We start from the raw sequence: 20,953 nt of genomic DNA on the forward strand, positions 1-20,953 counted from the left end.
ACAAACCAAAGACAGATCCCTAATGCTATGAACTACAGCACTAGCAGTGTTGGCAGAGAGCAGGTGGAAAAGACAGGGGGGGCTACCAATTCAAGGTGCTGGTACGAGTATGCAAAGTTCTAAATGGCTTGAGGCCCAAGTACTTCCTGCATCTGCAGACCCTTACTTTAAGATCTGAAGGGGAGGCCCTGCTCATGATCCAGCAACTAATATTTGCCCATTGGGTTGTGACATGAAGCAGAGCCCCCTATATATGAAGTTTCCACTCTGGAGAAGTTTGGTTGTCCCCCATCTCAGATTGCTTCAAAACATCAATCAAAGACATATCTGTTCACTTGAGTTTTGGCACGAAGTGAGGACGTTATCTGCTTAGGTCCTATTGCCATCAACTGCATTACGTTTTCATGTCTGTATTTTGATCTTTATATTAGTATTTTAATTATGATTGTAATGTGATTGTACTTTTTGAAACCCTGTTAGCTGCCCTGTGCATCCTCGGGAGGAGGGGCAGGACAGAAATTTAATACCTGACCAAGGAAATGAACCTGGATTCCTTCATCAAAATCTAACACCATAGGCCCGGGTTGGCTAATCTGTGGACCCCATCATCCCTGACCATGATCCATGCTGGCTGGAGCCAATGGGAGTTAGAGTATAGTAACATCTGGAGTTACATGGTAGCCTGTCCTGGGTTAGCCACTGTTTCACACTGGCTTTTGTCACCTTGGTATCTAACTGACCTTGTTTAAATAGAATTGTCCATGTATTTTGCTGCTACTGCTTCCTGAAACACTTTCTATTGGCAAAGGCCCCTTATAGTTTATGTCAGAAATATGTTTGTTTGTTTGTTTTATTTTCAGCACCTACTAAGGCTAGGGTTGCCAGGACACCCCAAAAGTTGTTGGGTTGTTTTAATAGAAAAATCGCAAAGTTGTTGAGCAGCCCTAACTTTAGGCAAAGTGCAAAAAAAATACGGACGTATGGCAACCCTAACTGCATGTTGTCTTACTGCACATTTACTTACAAGTCAGATGACTAGAACATGAACTGAAATAGTATATATTTTGGTAAGCATAAAAGAACTTACTTCTTTTGTCCTCTTGATTTGCGTAGGACTGAATTCTGCCTTGGAGTACTCTCACAAATGCCGTCATTGCTGTCACCAGTTTCACTCTTATTTAAAGACTGGTTGCTCCATGGAGCGATAAACCCTGGTGTTGGACTAAACTGCTTAAGTTCTCCTTGTCCCAATGAGCTTCGTTCCCCACAATAACAAAAGGCGCAGAGCTGTTCACTGCTAGAGAGTCAGAAAGCAAAAACAGAGATGTCAAAAGCTGTTTTGAAATTAAGGACAAAATGTCCTGGTAAACTGGAAAGCTTTTACCTGGCACCTAAAAATAGATAAGGATGGTGCCAGTCTCCCTCAGTAAAGCATTTCACAAGTGGGGAGTCACCACTGAAAAGTCCCATTCTCATGTTGCTACTCTTACTAATTTCAATAATACTTATTCCCTAGTAATTTTGTAAAAGAACATAGCCTTAGCCTTTAAGTACCATAAACACCTTAAGAATGTCTTCCAGTCTAGTGTGAACAGGCAAAGGAAGAATTTAATTGATTGATGTATTTAATAAGTTCTTCCATATCCCACTTTTCACCTTCAGAAGTTATGCAATCCTTAGGCTTTCAGAACAGAGTAATATTTTATAAAGTGCCATTGAGCAATAGTTAACATGTCATCTGCTCATCATTTTGCATTTTACTGAAATAAGAATGATGGGGCTATTATTACTACATTTTAGTAGTCTTTAAAGCTTTAGACAGTGATAAATAGATATTAAAAATTAAATCCTACCTTAACTGAAAGTAACAACTCCAGTAAATACACTACTGCTGGATAAACTTTAGTAATTTGTGAAACAAACTTTGGAAGTCTATTATTCTGATTGTCTTATATAGTTCCTTTAATGTTCTTTCAATTGGCTTTCCAATGGCTTTCAATTGGCTGCAGGAGCTTCCTGCATTCAGTTGGAAGCCACAGAAGTTCGGCATCCCAAAAACGTTTGCAAACTGGAACACTCACTTCCGGTTTTGCGGCGTTTGGGAGCCAAAATGTACAAGTACCAAGGTGTACGAGTACCAAGGTATGACTGTATTCAAATAAGATAAAAACCAACATTAGTAACCTCAGGAAATGGAGCTTGATCAAAAGGCACCACAGTACAGTAATTTATTGTTGTTGTTATTATTAAAATTTGTATATTGCCTTTCATCCATAGATCTCATGGTGGTTCACAACATAAAATTAGATTATTAAAACCACAAAATACATAATAAAAATAAGAAACACCTTTGCTCCTCTTAATACAGTACTGAAAACCCACTGAATAATCAATATCTGCCTACTTGCACCACTCTATCACATAACGTAACTCAAATTCTCAAATTTCCTATACTCATGTGGCCACACAGGAAGATAAAAGGACAAAAGTCCACACTTGAAAAATGTCCAATTAATCTTTATCCAAGTGCAGTTATTGTATTTAAATGCATCAAACACCTTCAAGATATTTACATTTCCTACACTGTGAAGCACTGCCATCAGGTTAACTGCTATGGCAATTTTCCAAATGACTGATGGATAGCTGAATTTCTATTGAGAGTCAAGATGTGTATGTACTTTTCAGGACAACTCACTCCATTACTGGTATAGTTGCGACCGAAGTGTAATCAGATAAATGGCAAATGGAGTGTGTGCGTTTTAATACTAAGAATTAATTTATATGTTTGTAATGAAGCAGGTTTAGGCTTGCAACAAGAAGGAAATGGTGCTGCTAGAGTAGACAATTCTGGGCTAGATGGAAAGAAAATTGGCTCTGATATAAGGCAGCTTCCAATGTTATTAAAATAAAGGATTTGTATTTTGTTTTATTAAATCCACACACAAATTTCCAGGAGCATTTTAATCTGCTGCATCAATATCTTACAACACTGATAACACCCACTTAAGTTGGTTGATACATGACAACATTTTGCAAACATGCTTTTCCACTCCTGCTCCCCCTACATACTATGTCATCCATCTCAAATACAGCAGTTGCCAGCACAGCCTAATGCTACAAAATAGAATGATGCTGCAAAGAGTGTAGTCCCAGACTCTCTCAAGGCAAATCCAAAAAAATGTAGTATAAACACCAACAACTGGGAAAGACTGGCCTGCAAGCGCTCCAATTGGAGAACAGCCTTTACCAAAGGTGTCATGGACTTTGAAGATTGCTCAAACTCAGGATGAAAGGGAGAAATGTGCTAAGAGGAAGGCACGTTTGAGAAACCATCACTGTGATCAACTCCCACCCTTAAACCTATGTCCCCACTGTGGAAGTATATGTGGATCCAGAATTGGCCTCCACAGTCACTTATGGACTCACTGTTAAGACTGTGTTCATGGAAGACAAACTTACTTGGCTACGCGTGATCGCCAAAGAATAAGTCCCAGCATTTTCTGTGCTGTTTGTTCAGATCCCAGCCCTTCCCCCACCACTGACTCAGCATCTGCCTGTTTCTCTTTCTAACCTGGTTTTTGCTTCAACACCAACAGAGGCAATGGAGCTTGCAGATTCCACAGACACTGAGCGCTGAAGAACTGGCGTTAGCTTCTTGTCACCATGCACTTCAGTTTGGGCATCCTCCTCTGCAGATTGTTCCTTGATTTCTGATTGGCAAAAGAGAGTAAGCTGATTAAAGATCATACTTTTAAGTGTTAGGAGAATCTGGCACAGCATTGTCCTATGCACATAATCTGTTTTTCTGTTTGTATTCAAAAACATCGCAGTTACAACATCCAAGTGGAAACATATGCTAACCTCTGTATTTATTGATACAGTCATACCTTGTGTTACGTTTGCTTCACGTTGCGGCTTTTCAGGTTACGAACGCTGTGCGCACACACGCAGAAGCGCTCTATCACGCTTCGCACACAGTAGCGGCACTCTACTTACGGACTTTTCGGGGTGCAAACGGCACCCCGAAACGGATCACATTCGTAAGTAGAGGTATCACTGTACTTTAATTCTGACTAGGCCTATAACAATGTTTACATTTTTTAATCATTTATAATGACAGTTTTAAAAACAGAAATGTCACCATTTAGTTATGACTAATACTGACAAGGGCCACAAAATTAATAAACTAGACACATAGAGATATTGTTTCAAAAGCATAAAAAACTACTTCGAAATAATTTTGCCTACAAATTTAATTTAAATGTTACAAAAGTTCTTCTAAAGTTAGTTTTGGTACTGAAACACAAATAAATTAAATTTTAATTTAATTATCCTTATTTCATCAATATCCCAAATTTGCTGAACTTTTACAGGTTGAAGGGCTTCATGTTAAAGTTTCACACCACAATTTTTGTGATGTTTTAAATTTTACATATCAAATTATTGGAATTGTAGTGATAAGTGCATAGGGACTATTATAGTTCTATCTTTCATTAAATCATCCCCCCCCCCCGCTATTGGGTATATGCAAATGAAGTGAGGAAATAATTAACAGACTGAATAACATGCAATAGACCACAGCATTCAGATCTTTTCCTCCGTAGGATTACTGCTGTCTGCAACAACAGCAAGCCTAGGCACACTGCAGGACCAAGTCTATTAGTGAAATGCAAAATCAAATTGGAATACAGTACACAGATAAACTACAGATTGCTATAAAGTACTGCAGCTAATAACATGGTATAATTTAAAATTCAACATACACATGTTATAAAGAATAGGATATAATATGACATTTCAGAGGAGGGGGGAGGAAACCAACTGCCATATTACTGATAACAACTGCATTAAAGCATAGAGGAAAACGGTTAGTTTAAACTGATCCAAAAACATGTTTCAAACTGTTGAAAGGCATAACATTACTAGGTATATGTAACCTTTGGTGTTAAACTATTTATTTGATGGCAGTTAACTAAAATAAATTTATGTCCTGTGTGGTTACAATAGCACCTTTCCAGAAAAGGTTTCAGATTAGGTCTTCTACAACCAAATAAATAAACCAGAGGAGTATATTAACAAAAATAAAGTGTAATATATTTACTAGTCCTCAAGTAAGCAAAGGAAATATGCAAATCCTATGATGCAATCTAAATAATTCTGGTCCAGTGGCAAGGCTTTGTTGATTGACCTGGATGTTATGTGTCTTAGGAGGATGAAAGCAGTCTGAGACTCATGAGAAATCAATTAAAAGTCATCCCAGAAATGAGGATGAAGAGCTCCACTTAAGACATAAATACAATACTAGAAACTACAGTCAGGCAGCATACAATGTGGTTGAAGTACAACTACAGGAAACTCAATGAGATATTCATGAAAAAAATTGACAACACCTTGAATGGCTCAATGATCACACAAGATGTCCATCTGTTACAGCGACTGACTTGATGTTCAAGTCTTTAGTTTAGTTTTTAAAAGATTGATTTTTTATCGGATCAGCACGAAGGCTACGATATACAAAGCAATGGAAGTTAGCCAATGGCGGGTGACAGCTCATGGAAGGCAAATCATCACCATTCTGAAGATTTCACTATAGTTGTATTGAACACATCCAGTCAACAATATTTCCTACCTCATAAACCTGTTGAGAGGAAGCAAATTTTTGTCTCTTTTTCTCCACTCTGCATCTACCTAAACCCTAACTTTCTGCAACCAGCTAAAACTGCTCGAGAGGACCTACCCTCCTCAAGAGCAGATATAGAAGGGTCTTCATGGCAATGTAGGAAGCAGGGATCACTAAAAATTACCTCCCTCCCCATTCTACCAGTGAATTCCCTCTGTCAGCTGACGTCACCACTGGAATACTACTCAATATCAGAAAAAACAGGTTTATTTTATAGTTGAGTATGAGACTAATAAGAATACAACTGGTTAAGACAATACTCTATTGGCCATTGTCATATACTTATCAGATATATGGTTTTACCTCTTTCAACTAATTTTATATTATCTGTATTCAGACACTGAAACAGGGTATTTATATGCTGTGGGGGGATGATTAAATGATTTTGGTTGACAAAATAGACCATTCATTGTAGTGAAGAATACAGATGGATGCTGTAAATGGAATTACTTTAATCTTGATGGATTTATCATAAGGTGCTTTCCTATAACATTCAAAGGCAACACTAATCTGATGCATAAGATGTTCTCAGTTTACAGATCTTGTTAGTTATAACAGAGTCTCAAAAAGTATAGAGGAGACCAACAGGAAGGATTAATGACCATAAAGAAGAGTTAAGTGGTTTATGAGGATTTGAAGAGAAAGGCAAGGATTAAAGGATTAAATTATAAAATTCAATTTCTATTGAATTTGCAACAGCCAATTCTTCAAATAGAATTTTGTTGAAAATATCCAGATAAACTTTAAAAGTAAAAACTACTTTACTTTTTCTTGCCTGTTTCGTAAACAGCTTCAAATAGCTAGCATAAGCATTTTAATGTAGTCTCAAGAGACCCAAACCTTTAAATAACTTCAAAAGCTTTTAATTGGAAGGATCTTTATGAGCAATCAGTTTTAACTACTGTGTTACACCAGACTGATATTTCCTAGGGGAAAAAATCTAACTTTATTTTGAAAACTTTCAGCCTACTTCTGAAGATTGTTACTGAGCTACTCTTATACATGCTGCCTGATGAGGAACAGGATCTTTCTGCAGCAGTGCCTGGAACTGGAAGTCATTGCCTTGGGAGGTTCCACAAGCCTCCTCACTTAGAAAAGCAAGTCAATCAGACATCTATAAAGAAACATGGAAGCAACATTCTAAGACTTATTAGGCAGACATGGAGGAGCTGCTGTTGCTAAGGTCATCATCATTTAGAAGCAAAGAGACAGTGGCCTTGGCTTTTGCCTATATTGAAGTATCTTCCTATATTCTGTTCTGCACAAGCACACTGTCCAATGTAGGATTGCACTGAAGGACCATTTTTATTTTTATTTAAATCAGTACCCAGGATGCTGGAGGTGGAGGAGACTGAAAATTGAATTACATCTGTAGTCAGGTACAAATGTAGTCTTAATAACCTGTCCTTTCTTTGATTTTCTAATTTTCCACTTTGGTTTTAAGCCATTTAAAAATATTCCATGTCTGTTTTCTTCAATCTTTTGTGCTCTTTTTCCATAGAGATAAGTGTATTGAATATGCTTTTACTATTACTTTCAGCAACTGCTAGCCCACTGAATTTAACCCTTCAATAAATTCATGCTTCTCAAACTACACTTTTCTTTAAAAAAACACCCCTTTTTTAAAAAAAGATCCATTTTCTACTTGCATTTTCTATATCTGTTTTCCCTTACATATGGATATATGCTAGGAAAACAGCCCATATTCCTAAAATTTATGAAAGCATTGCTACTACATGTGCCTTTACCAGTTTCCACAGTGTTTTCTGTTTCTGCTGCCTCCAAACCATCCATGCTGTCTTCATCCTCCACTGCAGGTTTTCCTCTACTTCGAGGCCTGTGAAATATAAGCGATTGTTTATAATATAGAATAAAAAATAATACAAAACTACAAAGAAAATCACCTGAATGGTTAAATATTAAATTAGCAGATATTTATAAATGTTAAAAGCCAAATATCTATTTTTAATAGTACTGATAGATAGAATATGCTACGAGGACAAAGGCTGTACCACTCAGTCCATCTGCTCATACCTGGTCATTGCATTTTCTATTACAATTGAAAGTTTCAGATCAAAAATACATAGGCTGGGTCCAAAGAACTACTTTAGGAATGCTGAAAGTGTTTGGTTCATAGAGTCAATATCCTTTCTCTCTCTCTTTATTTAAACTGTAGTCACATCCCTTTTATCAAAGACTGTTTTTGAATGTCTCCTTTGTTTCAAAAGTACCGGTAGTTTGCCATCTGAGAGAGAAGGAAGCAGTTGCTCATGAAACATTACGTCCAAAGCACACTTGCAAGCAACTAACTAGCAGTGCAGTTCTTCAGATAATATTATTTGGAAGATTACAAGAGAACTGCAAAATTTAAATCAATAAATAGATTACACAACTTTTGAATTGACTAAAAATGTGCTGAGATTAGTTGAGCAGCAGTTTTTTGAAAAATATTTTAAATGCAATTAATAATATAGTATCATTTAAAAAATGATTCCATTCCCCCTTCTCTCTCATATACAGGAGGGTTGCCTGATGCAAAATTATGCCTGTTATAATACAACATACACATCAGATCACCTTTCCTCAGGCTTATTAAAACTCAAAATTTATAGTCAATAAAAAAACTACTCAGCAAGTGGGCAGAGGTGATAGTAATCTTAAAAGAACTCCTACCCAACTAACTGGCCACAAAAGAATATTTCAGTGTAACATTCAATAATCCTATTTCTTCATAAAACAATACCACACTCTTAAATATATATATATATATTTGGAAATAATTTTAATCAAACACCACACCACAAATAATGGGTTCTGACGAAGCATGCCATCATCTTTGAAAATGTAACCCAATATATCATCACAACAGAAGAATCTGATGAGATACTGGTTTTGCAGCACACAATAGGAAACTGGATTAACATTACATGAGAATTTAAAAACTGTGCAGCTAAATCTCCACACAAATTACCCAGATATTTCAGATATAATCTAGGATGACAGAATTTCCAAAATTATCATAATCACACTAAAAAATCACACTAAACAAAAAACAGCAGAAGGGTGGTGCTAGCCACAGTGAAAAAGAAGTTTTAAAAGGAGTAGTAAAGTAGCTGTCAGAATTAAGAAAGGAGGGTGATGTGAGAGACAAGAAAAGGAGTTGGAAACATGTCAGTTTTATTTTATTGGGTCATATACTAACAGGAGCTGAAGTTTAAAATGCTGCCAGGTCAGGTTCACAACTTTTCAGATTTACAACACACTACCCAGCTATGTAAAAGTACCGGTAATAAAAAGAATAAAACTGAACTCTATGAAATTTTTGTGATTGCCATAATTATGCTCAAGAGAATGTACAAAATCAACCCATGGAAGTAGCACACTTAAGAAACTGAATCTAATTATACCATATTAGATATACACTGAGAGTTTCTTTTCTTTGCACATGTAAGCTTCTGTCCCCGCATTTGCATACATGATTGCTTTCTCTTCTTTTAGTATCAATATTATATTGTGTTTCTACTCAAATAAACTTCTGGGTTATATTTTATTTCTGAGGGTATAATTCTACATGGACAAAGACAAAAGAAAATTAATGTAAGCAGGTGAAAAATTATTTCATGCTCATCCCACTTGAACAAGGAGTACACCCTAGAAATAGCAACATTTATGAAAGCCTGTTTTGATCTTATTGTATGGGAAGGGTACTCAAGTGTGGTCTAATAGCTAAAATCTTCAAAAAGTAATGTAGAGGAGAGGTTACATATTGCTTCTAATCACAGCATCTGCATCTATGCATACTGGTTTTACTAGAGTATGGAGGCATAACAATTAAAATGGTACTTTTAAAGCACATCTAATACCAAATTTCTTCAAATTTTTCACCTCCTATAGAAAACCTTTAGGCAATTAGATTAAAATATTTTCCTTCTGTTTATTTCACAGGTTATGTAAACTTTTGTATTTACATCCTACAGTGCATATATTAGTATGCAAAGAACGGCACACACACACATATACACACGCAGACCTTTTAAATGTGCCACACTGATGATTTCTCAACTGTGTCCCCCTCCCCCAAACACATTTCAAGCAATGCATTTAACATTAGCAAAATCACAGGTTTGAACTAATTGAATATAATTACTTCTTTTCAATAGAGAACATACCCACATCTGGTGTTTTCATGCAATTTTCTTCTTTTGCATTTACTGTACTACAAAAGACCTTCCAACTACTGCACAGGTTTAAAATAGCTCCATTGGGGGGAAATTACAAAATAGAAGTTGGAAGAATATATTTATACTTTAATTTAATTGGGTTTTAGTACAAAAAGCAATCTGAATAAATAGTATACGGTTGTACAATATAAAGCAATACAGGGTTTTTCCTTTTTGTTTTTTTTTAGAAAGGGGGAGGCATTAAAAAGTTACTCTGAAAGCTGGAATCAGAATTATGTTCAACATGTAGAAATATTGTTTATTTATTATAAGCGCACTTTGGCTGTTCTGCTGTGCTCTCAGAGAAGTTTATAAATAAAAGCATAAAATATACTAAAATCAGGAAAACAAATAACAGGAGGAAGTTAAAACTAGTATAAAAAGGAGATGCAGAAGATTTCATGCTAAAAATCCGAATCTCTTAAGCTTTGACGGCCTGGGCAGATAAAAACAGTTTTTACCTGTCACTTAAGTGAGAAATAGGGTACTGTCAGGAAAGCCTCTCTGGACAGTTCTTAAGATGCTACTACACACAGCTCACCCTGTCTGTTTCTTGCTGAAGCAACATCAGAGCTCTACATTCTTATAGCCCTATTACCAGTCTAAGCCCCGCCCTATCTCACCCCAGGACAGACACAGAAGCCTGGAGGGCTGCATTTGGGTTCCATGAATGAAGTTCCTCACTCTTCAAATTAGGCCAAGGATATGCTGGGGCAAATTGCTGTCATTTGTCATGGCGGCCATAAAATCCTCACAAAGCAGCCTTGGCAACATCCTCGGGGTCCTCAACACTAGTCCAGAGATAACCTCTGTCAGCTCCAGGCAGGAAGACTGCTGAAGAGTGTGGTGAGTGGTAAATCAACAAGAGTCCCTAATCTGTCTTACTGTCCAACACCAAGTAGAAACATTCAAAATTAGCTCCCAGACAGGAAGTCTGGAAAGGAGACTTTAGATTATTGCAGTATTGTGCAGCGTTAAGAATTCAGGCAGACGCAACCAAGGCAAATAAGACACCTTCCAGCCATCCACCCAACTTTCAGCAATTCAGGCCAGGCAGCTCCTTCTGATTTGTGTAATATTATGAACCAACCTTTCATTCGGCAACAGTACCACATGGGCTGATGGCTTGTTAACATGGCAACTATGGTCACAAAGGATGGGGGAGAAACCAGAAAGAGGAACAACCACTAAATTTTTGACCAACACTCATTTAAATGACACATCCATACCCACCACCACGTCTTCCCCAGCCTATAATGACCTCAATAGGGGTTATATAAAAAGCGAGCATCTTACAGGATTGTTCATTACAATGTTAAGGAACATACCACAACAATCTCGTAGTTAAACTGGGCTTATAATATCGCTATTAATCAAATATAAACAATAGGCCAAATTCATCAAGAAAACTGAATTTAACAACTTGCATACATTATTAGAAACTAAGCACATGCTGCAATTCATCCTGTTCCTGCTAATCATGGAAATAGGCAATGAGTTGTGTCTTGTCCCCAACCCTAGATAGCCTACACAAACCCTTCTCCGTCATCTGTTATTTCACTAGGCATTGCACATGGTTTTAAGCTTATTGCCATTGCCATAAGGCATTGAAACTCAGAATGCTGAATTCTGCACCTAACACCAACTTCTGAGTTTGTGCTCCACCCAAACTCCAAATATTATGGGGAGGGGGATTGCTAATATGAATAAATTTACTTTTTGAATATACTTAACATTTTATGTTGCTCAGAGAATTAATGCCAATTCTTGTATTGCTATACATTTATATGTGACCATGACCAATTTAAGGTTGGCATATGTTGACATCTAAAGCCCTATATAACTTGAGACCTAGGTACCTGAGAAGACACCTCTGCTGATACCAACCTACTTGGACCTTGAGATTGTTGGATGACATGAAGATACACTGATCCAAGGCTGATCAAGTTACCTTGGCACCTGAGGCACACACACAAATACTACAAGTACCTCCACCCCTCCCTGACAGCCTAAATTTACATTACATATCTGTCAATATGCTACCCTTTCATAAATTCCAAAATCAGCTGCCTGAGGCATCTACTTCACACTGCCTAATGTCAGGACTATCCCTGCTACTAAAATAACTAGAGTGCACCTGAAAGAAAGAAAACACACAGAACATTAGCTCATTTGAAAATGCAAACATAGTTCAGAAGGTCAACAACGTTTAGTCAAGCCATACATCCCTCCAGGAGGTGATATACAAAATCCTGAAAAACATTCCCAAGGGGGCCAGGGCACTGTCATAGTAACAAAGAAAAGGGAGAAACAGGTTCTTTTTTAAAAAAAAGTTAACCGGACTCAAGCAAAAAATGGCACTTTTGAGAACTTATTTCTCCCTTCTATGTATGAGCTTCCAGAATCCATCAACTCATATTCCATCTGAAAACTATGTAGCAATGCATATAGCAAATTTATCTGTAGCTATATAAAAATGTTGCCTCCTCTGGCGTGTTGTTTTTACATACATTTTTTAAACCTGTGACTTGTGGGGCATTTGATTATAATGTTGCATACTTAGTAGGGTGAGAACTACGTCTCTAGTTACATGAATCTGCCTGCTTAATATAATAGTTATCAGCTTAAATTATTGTCCGGAAAGTCTATGGTTCAAGGCAACCCTTTCATAGTAACCACACAAGAAGGCCAGAACTAGGGAGCCTTACAGGATCACTGCAAGGATTACGAAGATTGTATATTATTGACCATGAGGAAAAAAATGGAATAAAAATAAAAAGCTTACACAGAGTAGTGCAGTTGATAAAAGTGATGGACTGGAGAGACCAAGGTTCAGATCTCCCCAATCAGCCATGAAACCTGTTGGATGCCCCTGGGCATGTCACCTTAATCTGTCCCTCAGGGCTGTTGGGATGACTCTAACAAACTTCTGAACCGAACACTGAGCTCTTTAGAACTGGATTTTAAAAGCGGTAAATAAATTTGAATTTCGTCTTGAATGAAGGGAAAAGGCAATTAATATGACACCATTTGTATTCTCTTGCTAAGCTTCCTCTGTCAGGGATAGAATAAGTTAAAGGTATGTCTACTGGGCTTGCTCCTAAAGTACATGACACATAAGACAATCTTCATTAATTTCCTTAAACTGCCTCTGAACTATTATATTTATAAAACCACACAGAAGCTGCTTGTAGCTCATAACATTAAACTATAGTCTGTTGAAGCTTCCTTCTAAGACCAACAGCTCTTTGGAGTTTTCAAGCTTGCATTATTTTCTTTCATTAACAAATTTGGCATAGCAAGAAAAAAATTAGCTTGGTAAATGGTCCTGCTAAAATTGTAAAGTAAGGCGGCCCTTTCCTTTGAAGTACATAAGCAACTCCTTGTGGGCAAAGGAGTTTGGTGCTTTTGAGATCCTGTGGCACTCAATCACAGTATATGTCTACAAATTTGCTATGAACAATATTGTTATGAGATTGGAAGGGAGGATAGGCTGTATGTCTGAGCCCCCTTCTACCGTATTTTTCGCTCTATAACACGCACCCGACCATAACACGCACGTAGTTTTTAGAGGAGGAAAATCCGTAGGCATGCCACCCGTAGGCATTTCCTCCATAACACGCACAGACATTTCCCCTTACTTTCTAGGAGGAAAAAAGTGAGTGTTATGGTGCAAAAAATACAGTAGTTCCTGGATCCAGCATGGATTCAATTCCTGGAATTGCCAGGCTGGCTTCCTGATGAGGTAATGACCCTCTAAGTATACAGTGGTACCTCGGGTTAAGTACTTAATTCGTTCTAGAGGTCTGTTCTTAACTTGAAACTGTTCTTAAGCTGAAGCACCACTTTAGCTAATGGGGCCTCCTGCTGCTGCACGATTTCTGTTCTCATCCTGAAGCAAAGTTCTTAACTCGAGGTAATATTTCTGGGTTAGCGGAGTCTGTAACCTGAAGCGTATGTAACCCGAGGTACCTCTGTACTTTGTCTTTCTAAGCAGTTAGAAAAACAAAGGTAACAAGGAAAGTGGCTCTGTGCCAGATACAAGGTGCAGGCTAAAGCCTGCAAGACAACCATGCCTGATCTCTGCTTCAATTCTAGGCTGTTGCTATGGGAGAAGGAAGGCCCTCTTGGGGTGTTAATGCTGGGAACCCCTAAATTGTAGGCTCAGACTGTATGTGTGTGTAAATAAACAATACTGTATATCATAAAGACACCACGGCCTCCACTGTCCTTCATGCCGAAGGGAACACAAACCCTGGGTTTATTCCTTAGCCATTTCTTCTCCTGAACATACCTCACAAGGCTGCAGAGGTTTAGATCAGAGTTTTCCTTCTCCTAGATGGGCTATCTTCCCAGGTTGACAAGCCCCATCTGCCCCTCATTTCCCACAAGAGCACATGCAGAAACCACCTTCTTGATCGTTGGACTCGCTATTGGTCTTGTTTGCTCAGTCCCCCAGATCCTGTCTTTACATGCAGGGGACAGACGAGTCCCTAACTCACCTGACTCACTGAGGGTTTGAGACCCATTGGCTACCCTCAATTGGTTTAGCCAGCCCGCCAGCCCGGTTTCCCAGGGTGGAGCTCCTGTCAGCTTCTAGGGGCCACATGTTAGAGTTGAGAGCAGGGTAGAGACTAAAGGCAGACAAACTACTCCAGAAGGAGCCCAATGTGTCCCCCACCAGAGACACTGCCCCTCCCCTAATGCCCCATACACTCACAATGCAGGAATGGTCAGCAGACACAGATGCAAAACATGCAAGTTCTTCGAGTTTTAATACTTGCCCAGAGCTTGGGAAACAATCCATAAATTTAAACCATCCACATATCACACTGCTCCAAAAATGACTTCAAAACCAAATGAAATCTTATGCCATTTATTAAAGCAAAGGTTGTTGTCTGCTCCAGACCGTCATCAACTTTAGTACAGCCAGCTGCTCTAAAAGTGTTCCCTAGCATATGCCTGAGGTATATGAATTTTCTTCAGTAATAACTGGGGGAAAGAAAAGAAAAAAAATCTATAGTGCCTGCAGGCATCTCTATCTACTATTCTTTATATGTAGAAGACAAAATTATTACAACAGTGCAATTATCTGGGGAACTAAAACTTTTTAATTCTCTGAAAGGTATTGAGGAAAATCTTGAGACAGTGTTCAAGAGGTTGTTGAATTGTCCTTCATTTGCAACAGTGGAAAGCAGGTGCAAATGTTTAGCTCAGCTATGGTACTCTATGGAGCTAACACGAAACACCCTCCTCAGGCAATGGTAGAATCATACAGCTGGAAGGGACTGATGATCATCTAGTCCAAGCCCCTGCAATGCAGGAATATGTAGCTGTCCCATAAGGAGATCAAACCTGCAACCTTGGCATTATCAGAACCACTATCTAACCAACTGAGCTATCCAGATTATGTGGTTTTCATGCACACCATATCATCATTGCCTGAAGTACACTATTAGTACTAGCAATTAAAAGAATTACCAGTTTTATTATACATATTCACAGATCTAAGCAATTCAGCGGCTGGTCATATCGCAGGTGCAGAAAAGGTGGTAGCAGTTACAACTTTAAAGCAAGGATTTTCAAACTTGCCAGAAGTTATTTGACTGAATGAGTTAAAACTAAATGTAACTAAGGCAACAACCAGAACAGTTCATTTAGTAGCACTGTACTCCAAACCTAGACCCAGACAACTTAACATGAAACAGTCTATTTTCAACATTCTTTTCTGAAATAATCTCTGGTTCTGAATATAAGCCTTCATTTTTATCTTCAAGGAATTATTCACTACTGCAGACTGTATTTCATAAAAATATTCACACTAGACATTCCAAGAGAGAATATTTCATAGTTCCCCAGCCCCAAGTTTCTCCAAGTTTCCAAATCTTCCATTTAAAAGAACTAGGGGAAAGTCTAGGAGGGAGAGAAGGTCCTCCCCCCCCCCCGGGCTTTTACACCTCTAGGACAGAAGAAGGTTGTGTGGCTTTATGTCTTTAAAACACTTTTACAATGTAATCCAATACCTGTTTACTTAGAAGCTGCACCATCTTCAATTAGGCGTACTCCAAGGAAAGCATGCATAGCACTGCAACTTTAATATGCAACGTGCTTTGTAATCCTTCATGCATTCAGTCTCACACCAAATGAAACATAACAATGTTATCTCCTTTAGTAGTAGTAATAATAATAATAATAATAATAATAATAATAATAATAATAATAATGGTAATAATAATAGAAACCAACTGAGAGGTAGAGGCTTGGTCAAGGTGAACTGGTAATTGAATGGTTGACCAGGAGCATAAAGTTTAGTTTGCCAAGCTCTAGTATGCTTATGATTTCAGAAAATGTACTTTGTTACTAGCAACAACCAATAAGCTGGGTTATTAACCCTAATTCACAGCCATATGAAAAGAAAAAAGGAGAAGAAAGTATACTGTTGGTGTGCACCCAAATAAAAGTGTGGGGCGCTTCTGTAGGCTTTAAATTAGGTTTTGGACTTCAAAGATTACAAATAAAGGCATATAACTGAAAAAAAATCTGTCAAAATTATGAAGGCTACATGGGTATCGTTTTTTGCAACTTTTTTACACCAAATTTTACTCCAAGGCAGTAATTGGCAGGGACAAAATTATATAGCAATTAGGGCATGACAGCAAAAGCAAACAAGTACTGAAAATGGGCTCGACACTTCTAGTAACAAGCAGGTAATTATCACAGCAGCTTGAAAGGGGCATAATCAACCAAACTGACATCATCCCACCCACATAATAAACGTGAAATCCCTTTATGTCCAAAGTAGCTTTTACACACAGCTGGCAAATGTGGCTAGTCAATGTCTGACTCCTTTGTAGCTGACATTTCTTTTAGGCCAGTTCAGCGAACTACTTTTTTGAAGTGGAGATTTCACCTAATGTTAAATAACTTTCCACAGAAGCATACATTGCCACTGTACTTTCATTTTAAAATTCAATAAATTTGATTTAATAATTTGTACCTCTTTTAATGCTGATACAGTTTCACATTTTAAGTTTTCTGATGGCATTTTAATGAATGTTCAATTGATTTAAAAGTTCTGTTTACATAGGTACAATATGGACACACAATTTACTTCTCTTTTCACACTCTTGTAATATCCAGTAGTAGATCTACATATATTAAAGACTGGGTTTTAATTTATGCATTTTAATAAATAGGTCTAAAAACTTCCCTGCAAGATTTTCAAAAATGTGTTAACGTTTGAAGCTGTTTTATAACCACTGAAAAATGTTCAAAACTCCAGTGAAACAGTCTCATATTATTGCCTTTTACACATTTTTTTAAAGCCATCAAAAGAATCATTCACTAAGTTCATTTTACTATTTCCTATGTAACTCTAAGGGGTAATCATTCCAGAGTCAGGCACCCATCAAAGCGAAGCCCCTTCTACATTTCCCCTCACCCTGAATCCTAGCAGAGAATGTGAGCAGAGCCCACCTGCTAAACTTAGAAGAGGTGATATTCGTTGATCCTACCTCACTGCTCCACTTAATAAACTGGCAGCCACATTATGCATGCTCAGAATTATTTTCCCAGTTTCTGTCTCTTTATTTCCAAAGTGATCACAGCATGTAATGATAGCTTAAGGGGACAAGGAAAGAACTGCGGTAAATAAAAAAATAAAATATTTTATGTATAAGAGCAATCTACAAGGCTTAAATGCCACCAGTGCAACAGGCCAGAAAGCAGTATTGCATAATCTAGTTCTACAATTGCCAGGTGATAAAAAGGGGAGCTGTAAATTATCTCCTGACCTCTCACCTGGTTCCTTAGTTTGAGTAACTTGTTTAGAATAAAACCAAGCTGCTTTCCACCAGTCAATACCATTCGGTGCTTGTTTTGCCTCAAGCTCTACCAGTCTGACAGAGATCCTTCCCACTCACAATCTCCCTTTTTGGGCTACCTGTTCTAAAAGGGAGAGACTGGGGACACTGGCCAGAAGAGGGGCATGCTGATTACCCATTCATCTTCAAAAAGGAAAATCTTTGTGTACATGCAATCCAGTCTTCACCTCCCTTCTTCCCATCATCATCCAAGATACATGGAGAAGAAGGATTAATACCCAAGGGTTGAGGTGCAGCATTGCCCATGAAGTCCAGATTTACTACAGTTAAATTGTAGCACATATACCAAGAAGTCCTACCATGTGAGTCCCATTGAGGTGTCCTGGAGGAGGTCATGAGATCTGGAGGAGTGGGAAGAGATCAGAGGGTTGGAGCTTTCGCTGAAGCCTGGAGAGCGAGAGGCATCGGTGCGCACCGACCCCTGTCGCTCTCCAGGCTTCAGGAACCTATCCGCAAGCCCTGCGAACCCGGGGGAGTTCCCGCGGGCTCGCAAGGCTTGCGGGCAGCAGCCTGCAGCCCTGAGCACGAGGTGCCCTTCAGAGGACGCCCCGTGCTTCGGGAAGGTGTCTGCAAGCCTCCCGCGCCCGGCGCGCGAGGCTTGGGGCGGCAGCCTGCATCCCGAAGCACGGGGTGCCCTCCGGAGGACGCCGGGCTCGCAAGGCTTGCAGGCAGCAGCCTGTTCTGGGGTCGGGGGAAGCTCGGGCTTCCCCTGCGCCGGGGGGGAAAATAATTTTCCCCCTTTATTTCCCCCCCCCAAAAAAACAACTAGGTGCGTCTTATGGGGCGGTGCGTCCTATGGGGCGAAAAATATGGTAAGTATCTAGAACAAAGAACAGGCTGTAAGTAAAGGAGTCTCAAAACTTAAAATTTCCATATATTCTACTGACAACATTCTGTTTTGGTTTATGAAGCTTTAATGAAAGAACTCAGCAGACCTATTTAGAAAATTCTAAAATTACCAGCACTGTATACTTCTGTTTCTTGTACACTAGGTTTTAAAAATTAGACAATATAAAACTCTAACTTCTCAGAAAAACTACGGCTCAGAGGCAATTTACACAGCCCCAACTTATTTTTATTGTGTTTATCTATTGTGAATTAGAGCTTGAAAAAGGTTGAGTGAGAAGTATTCACTATTTCATCTCTACCGATCAGGTGCAGTACAGATGGCCACAGGAAAATACCCTGCTGCTTTGACATTACTCCTTCAATGGGAAATGGAAAGGCAGATTTCTGACACAGAATAGGTTTTATATACTCACAGCCTCACAGTAAAAACTTAGACCATGAAAGCAGAAACAAAATTTAGTTGCATGAACACTTGCCATCAAAAAATTGGGTACAAGCCAATTTGTAAAATAAAAACCAGAAACAATGGTTTTATACACATCAGCAGTTAGCACTTTTAACATTGAGTCAAAATTCAACTAACGATCTTCAGAAAAACACTTCGTGTTTTTTCCAAGAAAGAATTTAACAAGATAATTAACGTCTATAACTGGTACACGCTTAGATATTGCAACATGCAGACTGTACTGTATTTTGTATGTACACTATACAAGTTCTTTATACAAGACACTCTCCTTACAGTATCTTAGAGATCATTATGTTATTTATATTCTAGGCATAAGAATTAAGATTTTAAGATTCTATTTTTTAAAATAATTGTTTAAGATGCCTTTTTCTATTCTTTCCCTCCTAAAAGCTAATAGAACTGTATACTTTATTAGGGCAGATGACCATGTCCTTCAAAGAGGATAGGGGAGCCACCCAGAACTCTAGAGAGATAACAGCAAATTACCTATACATTTTCCTTGCCAGATTAGGAGTCAAGCCACTATGATATTTTAAGCCTGCAGATCAAAGCATTCATAACGGTTGCACCAAACTGTATATAGCTGAAGTTTCATGTCATGCCTACCATAAATGCATGGAGACAGCAGGCTGACATGTTAGAATATCACTACAAATAATGTTTTTCATGCACAGTAGATTGATTTAAATAAAAATTTCCACTTTGAAATTCATGTATTTCCTCAACTTGCATTCATATTAAACTGGTTGCATCACTGCAACATGAACAGAAGGGGGGGCGTTTTGAGAGAAACACCTTAGTCATTTTTGACTGCCTGAATATTCAGAGCAACACCAGTCCAGACTAGGGCACAGAGTGCTGTCATTCATAAAGCTTCTGTTTCCCTTCCCAGGATGCCTAGGAACAGGATCTGAACTAGGAGGTTGGGTCAGATAGACAGAATGGATATTCTGCTAGTACCCTGATGCCCATCAGTCTCCCAAACTAATCTGACAAAAGAAAGTCTCCTGTATAGTGTAATGTTGGAAAACCCCAAGACATTTGATATGAGGAGTTATCAACTTCCATGTGGAAGCTGCCTTGATTGAAAGAACTCCAGACTTCATGGCCACTATAACCATGTGGCTGTTTCAGCACATCTCTACCCTGATGTACAAAGTAAAGCATGCCCTCAATACCTTTTCCCCCTCAGCTACACAACTGTTCAGTAGGAGATAGAGTGGTAATCCCTGTACTGTCATGGACAGAACATTTCCCAGTAAAGTTTGGATTGGCAGCAACACTTCCCCCATTAAGATGATTTGCCCATGGAGGCTGATAAATTCCTAAATGCTCTGTGAGATTTTCCAGATGATATGGCTGGCACCCCCATCAAAACCTTGGTCTCAGTGTGGATCAGCAACAGGAAAAGGGCCATAGACATAGTCATTTCTAAATCCATCAGAGTAAGCTACAGATGCCCTGTTGTTTACAGGAATGCTCTGAGGGCTAGGTGGTGCAAATCTTATACTGAATACAGCAAAACATAAGTGAGTACACATATCAGATCTAATATGTGGTGGTAGTGATGACAAAGTAAATATAAGGTAAAGGACACCTGGGCGGTTAAGTCCAGTCAAAGGCAAATATGAGGTGCAGTGCTCATCTCATTTTTCAGGCTGAGGAAGCCTCCGTTTGTCCACAGACAGCTTTCTGAGTCATGTGGGCAGCATGACTAAACTGCTTCTGGCATAACAGGACACTGTGATGAGTGCCAGAGTGCACAGAAATGCCATTTACCTTCCCACCGCAGCAGTACCTATTTATTTACTTGCACTGGTGTACTTTCGAATTGCTAGGCTGGCAGAAGCTGGGG

The 20,953-nt window shown here is 38.6% G+C and overlaps 1 protein-coding gene and 1 long non-coding RNA gene across 17 annotated transcripts in view; both read right to left on the minus strand.

The window, feature by feature from the left end:
• KMT2C (lysine methyltransferase 2C) overlaps nt 1-20,953 on the minus strand; it is a 151,638-nt gene that overhangs the window by 106,114 nt on the left and 24,571 nt on the right. For all 16 annotated transcript variants that reach the window (XM_083466464.1, XM_083466455.1, XM_083466454.1 and 13 more), the window contains 3 exons: nt 7,429-7,517; nt 3,572-3,710; nt 1,088-1,297 (listed from right to left, as the gene is read on the minus strand). In XM_083466464.1, the coding sequence (XP_083322590.1) occupies nt 1,088-1,297; nt 3,572-3,710; nt 7,429-7,517 (438 nt within the window). The remainder of the gene's footprint in view (nt 1-1,087; nt 1,298-3,571; nt 3,711-7,428; nt 7,518-20,953) is intronic.
• Nucleotides 10,073-11,900, minus strand: LOC310689610. The gene is made up of 2 exons (XR_014517555.1): nt 11,792-11,900; nt 10,073-11,570 (listed from the first exon to the last, which is right to left on the minus strand). It is a non-coding gene; the product is annotated as an uncharacterized lncRNA (long non-coding RNA).

The sequence above is a fragment of the Podarcis liolepis genome, assembly GCF_965112155.1.
Source record: "Podarcis liolepis genome assembly, chromosome: 12".
In the NCBI taxonomy this organism is placed as follows: domain Eukaryota; kingdom Metazoa; phylum Chordata; class Lepidosauria; order Squamata; family Lacertidae; genus Podarcis; species Podarcis liolepis.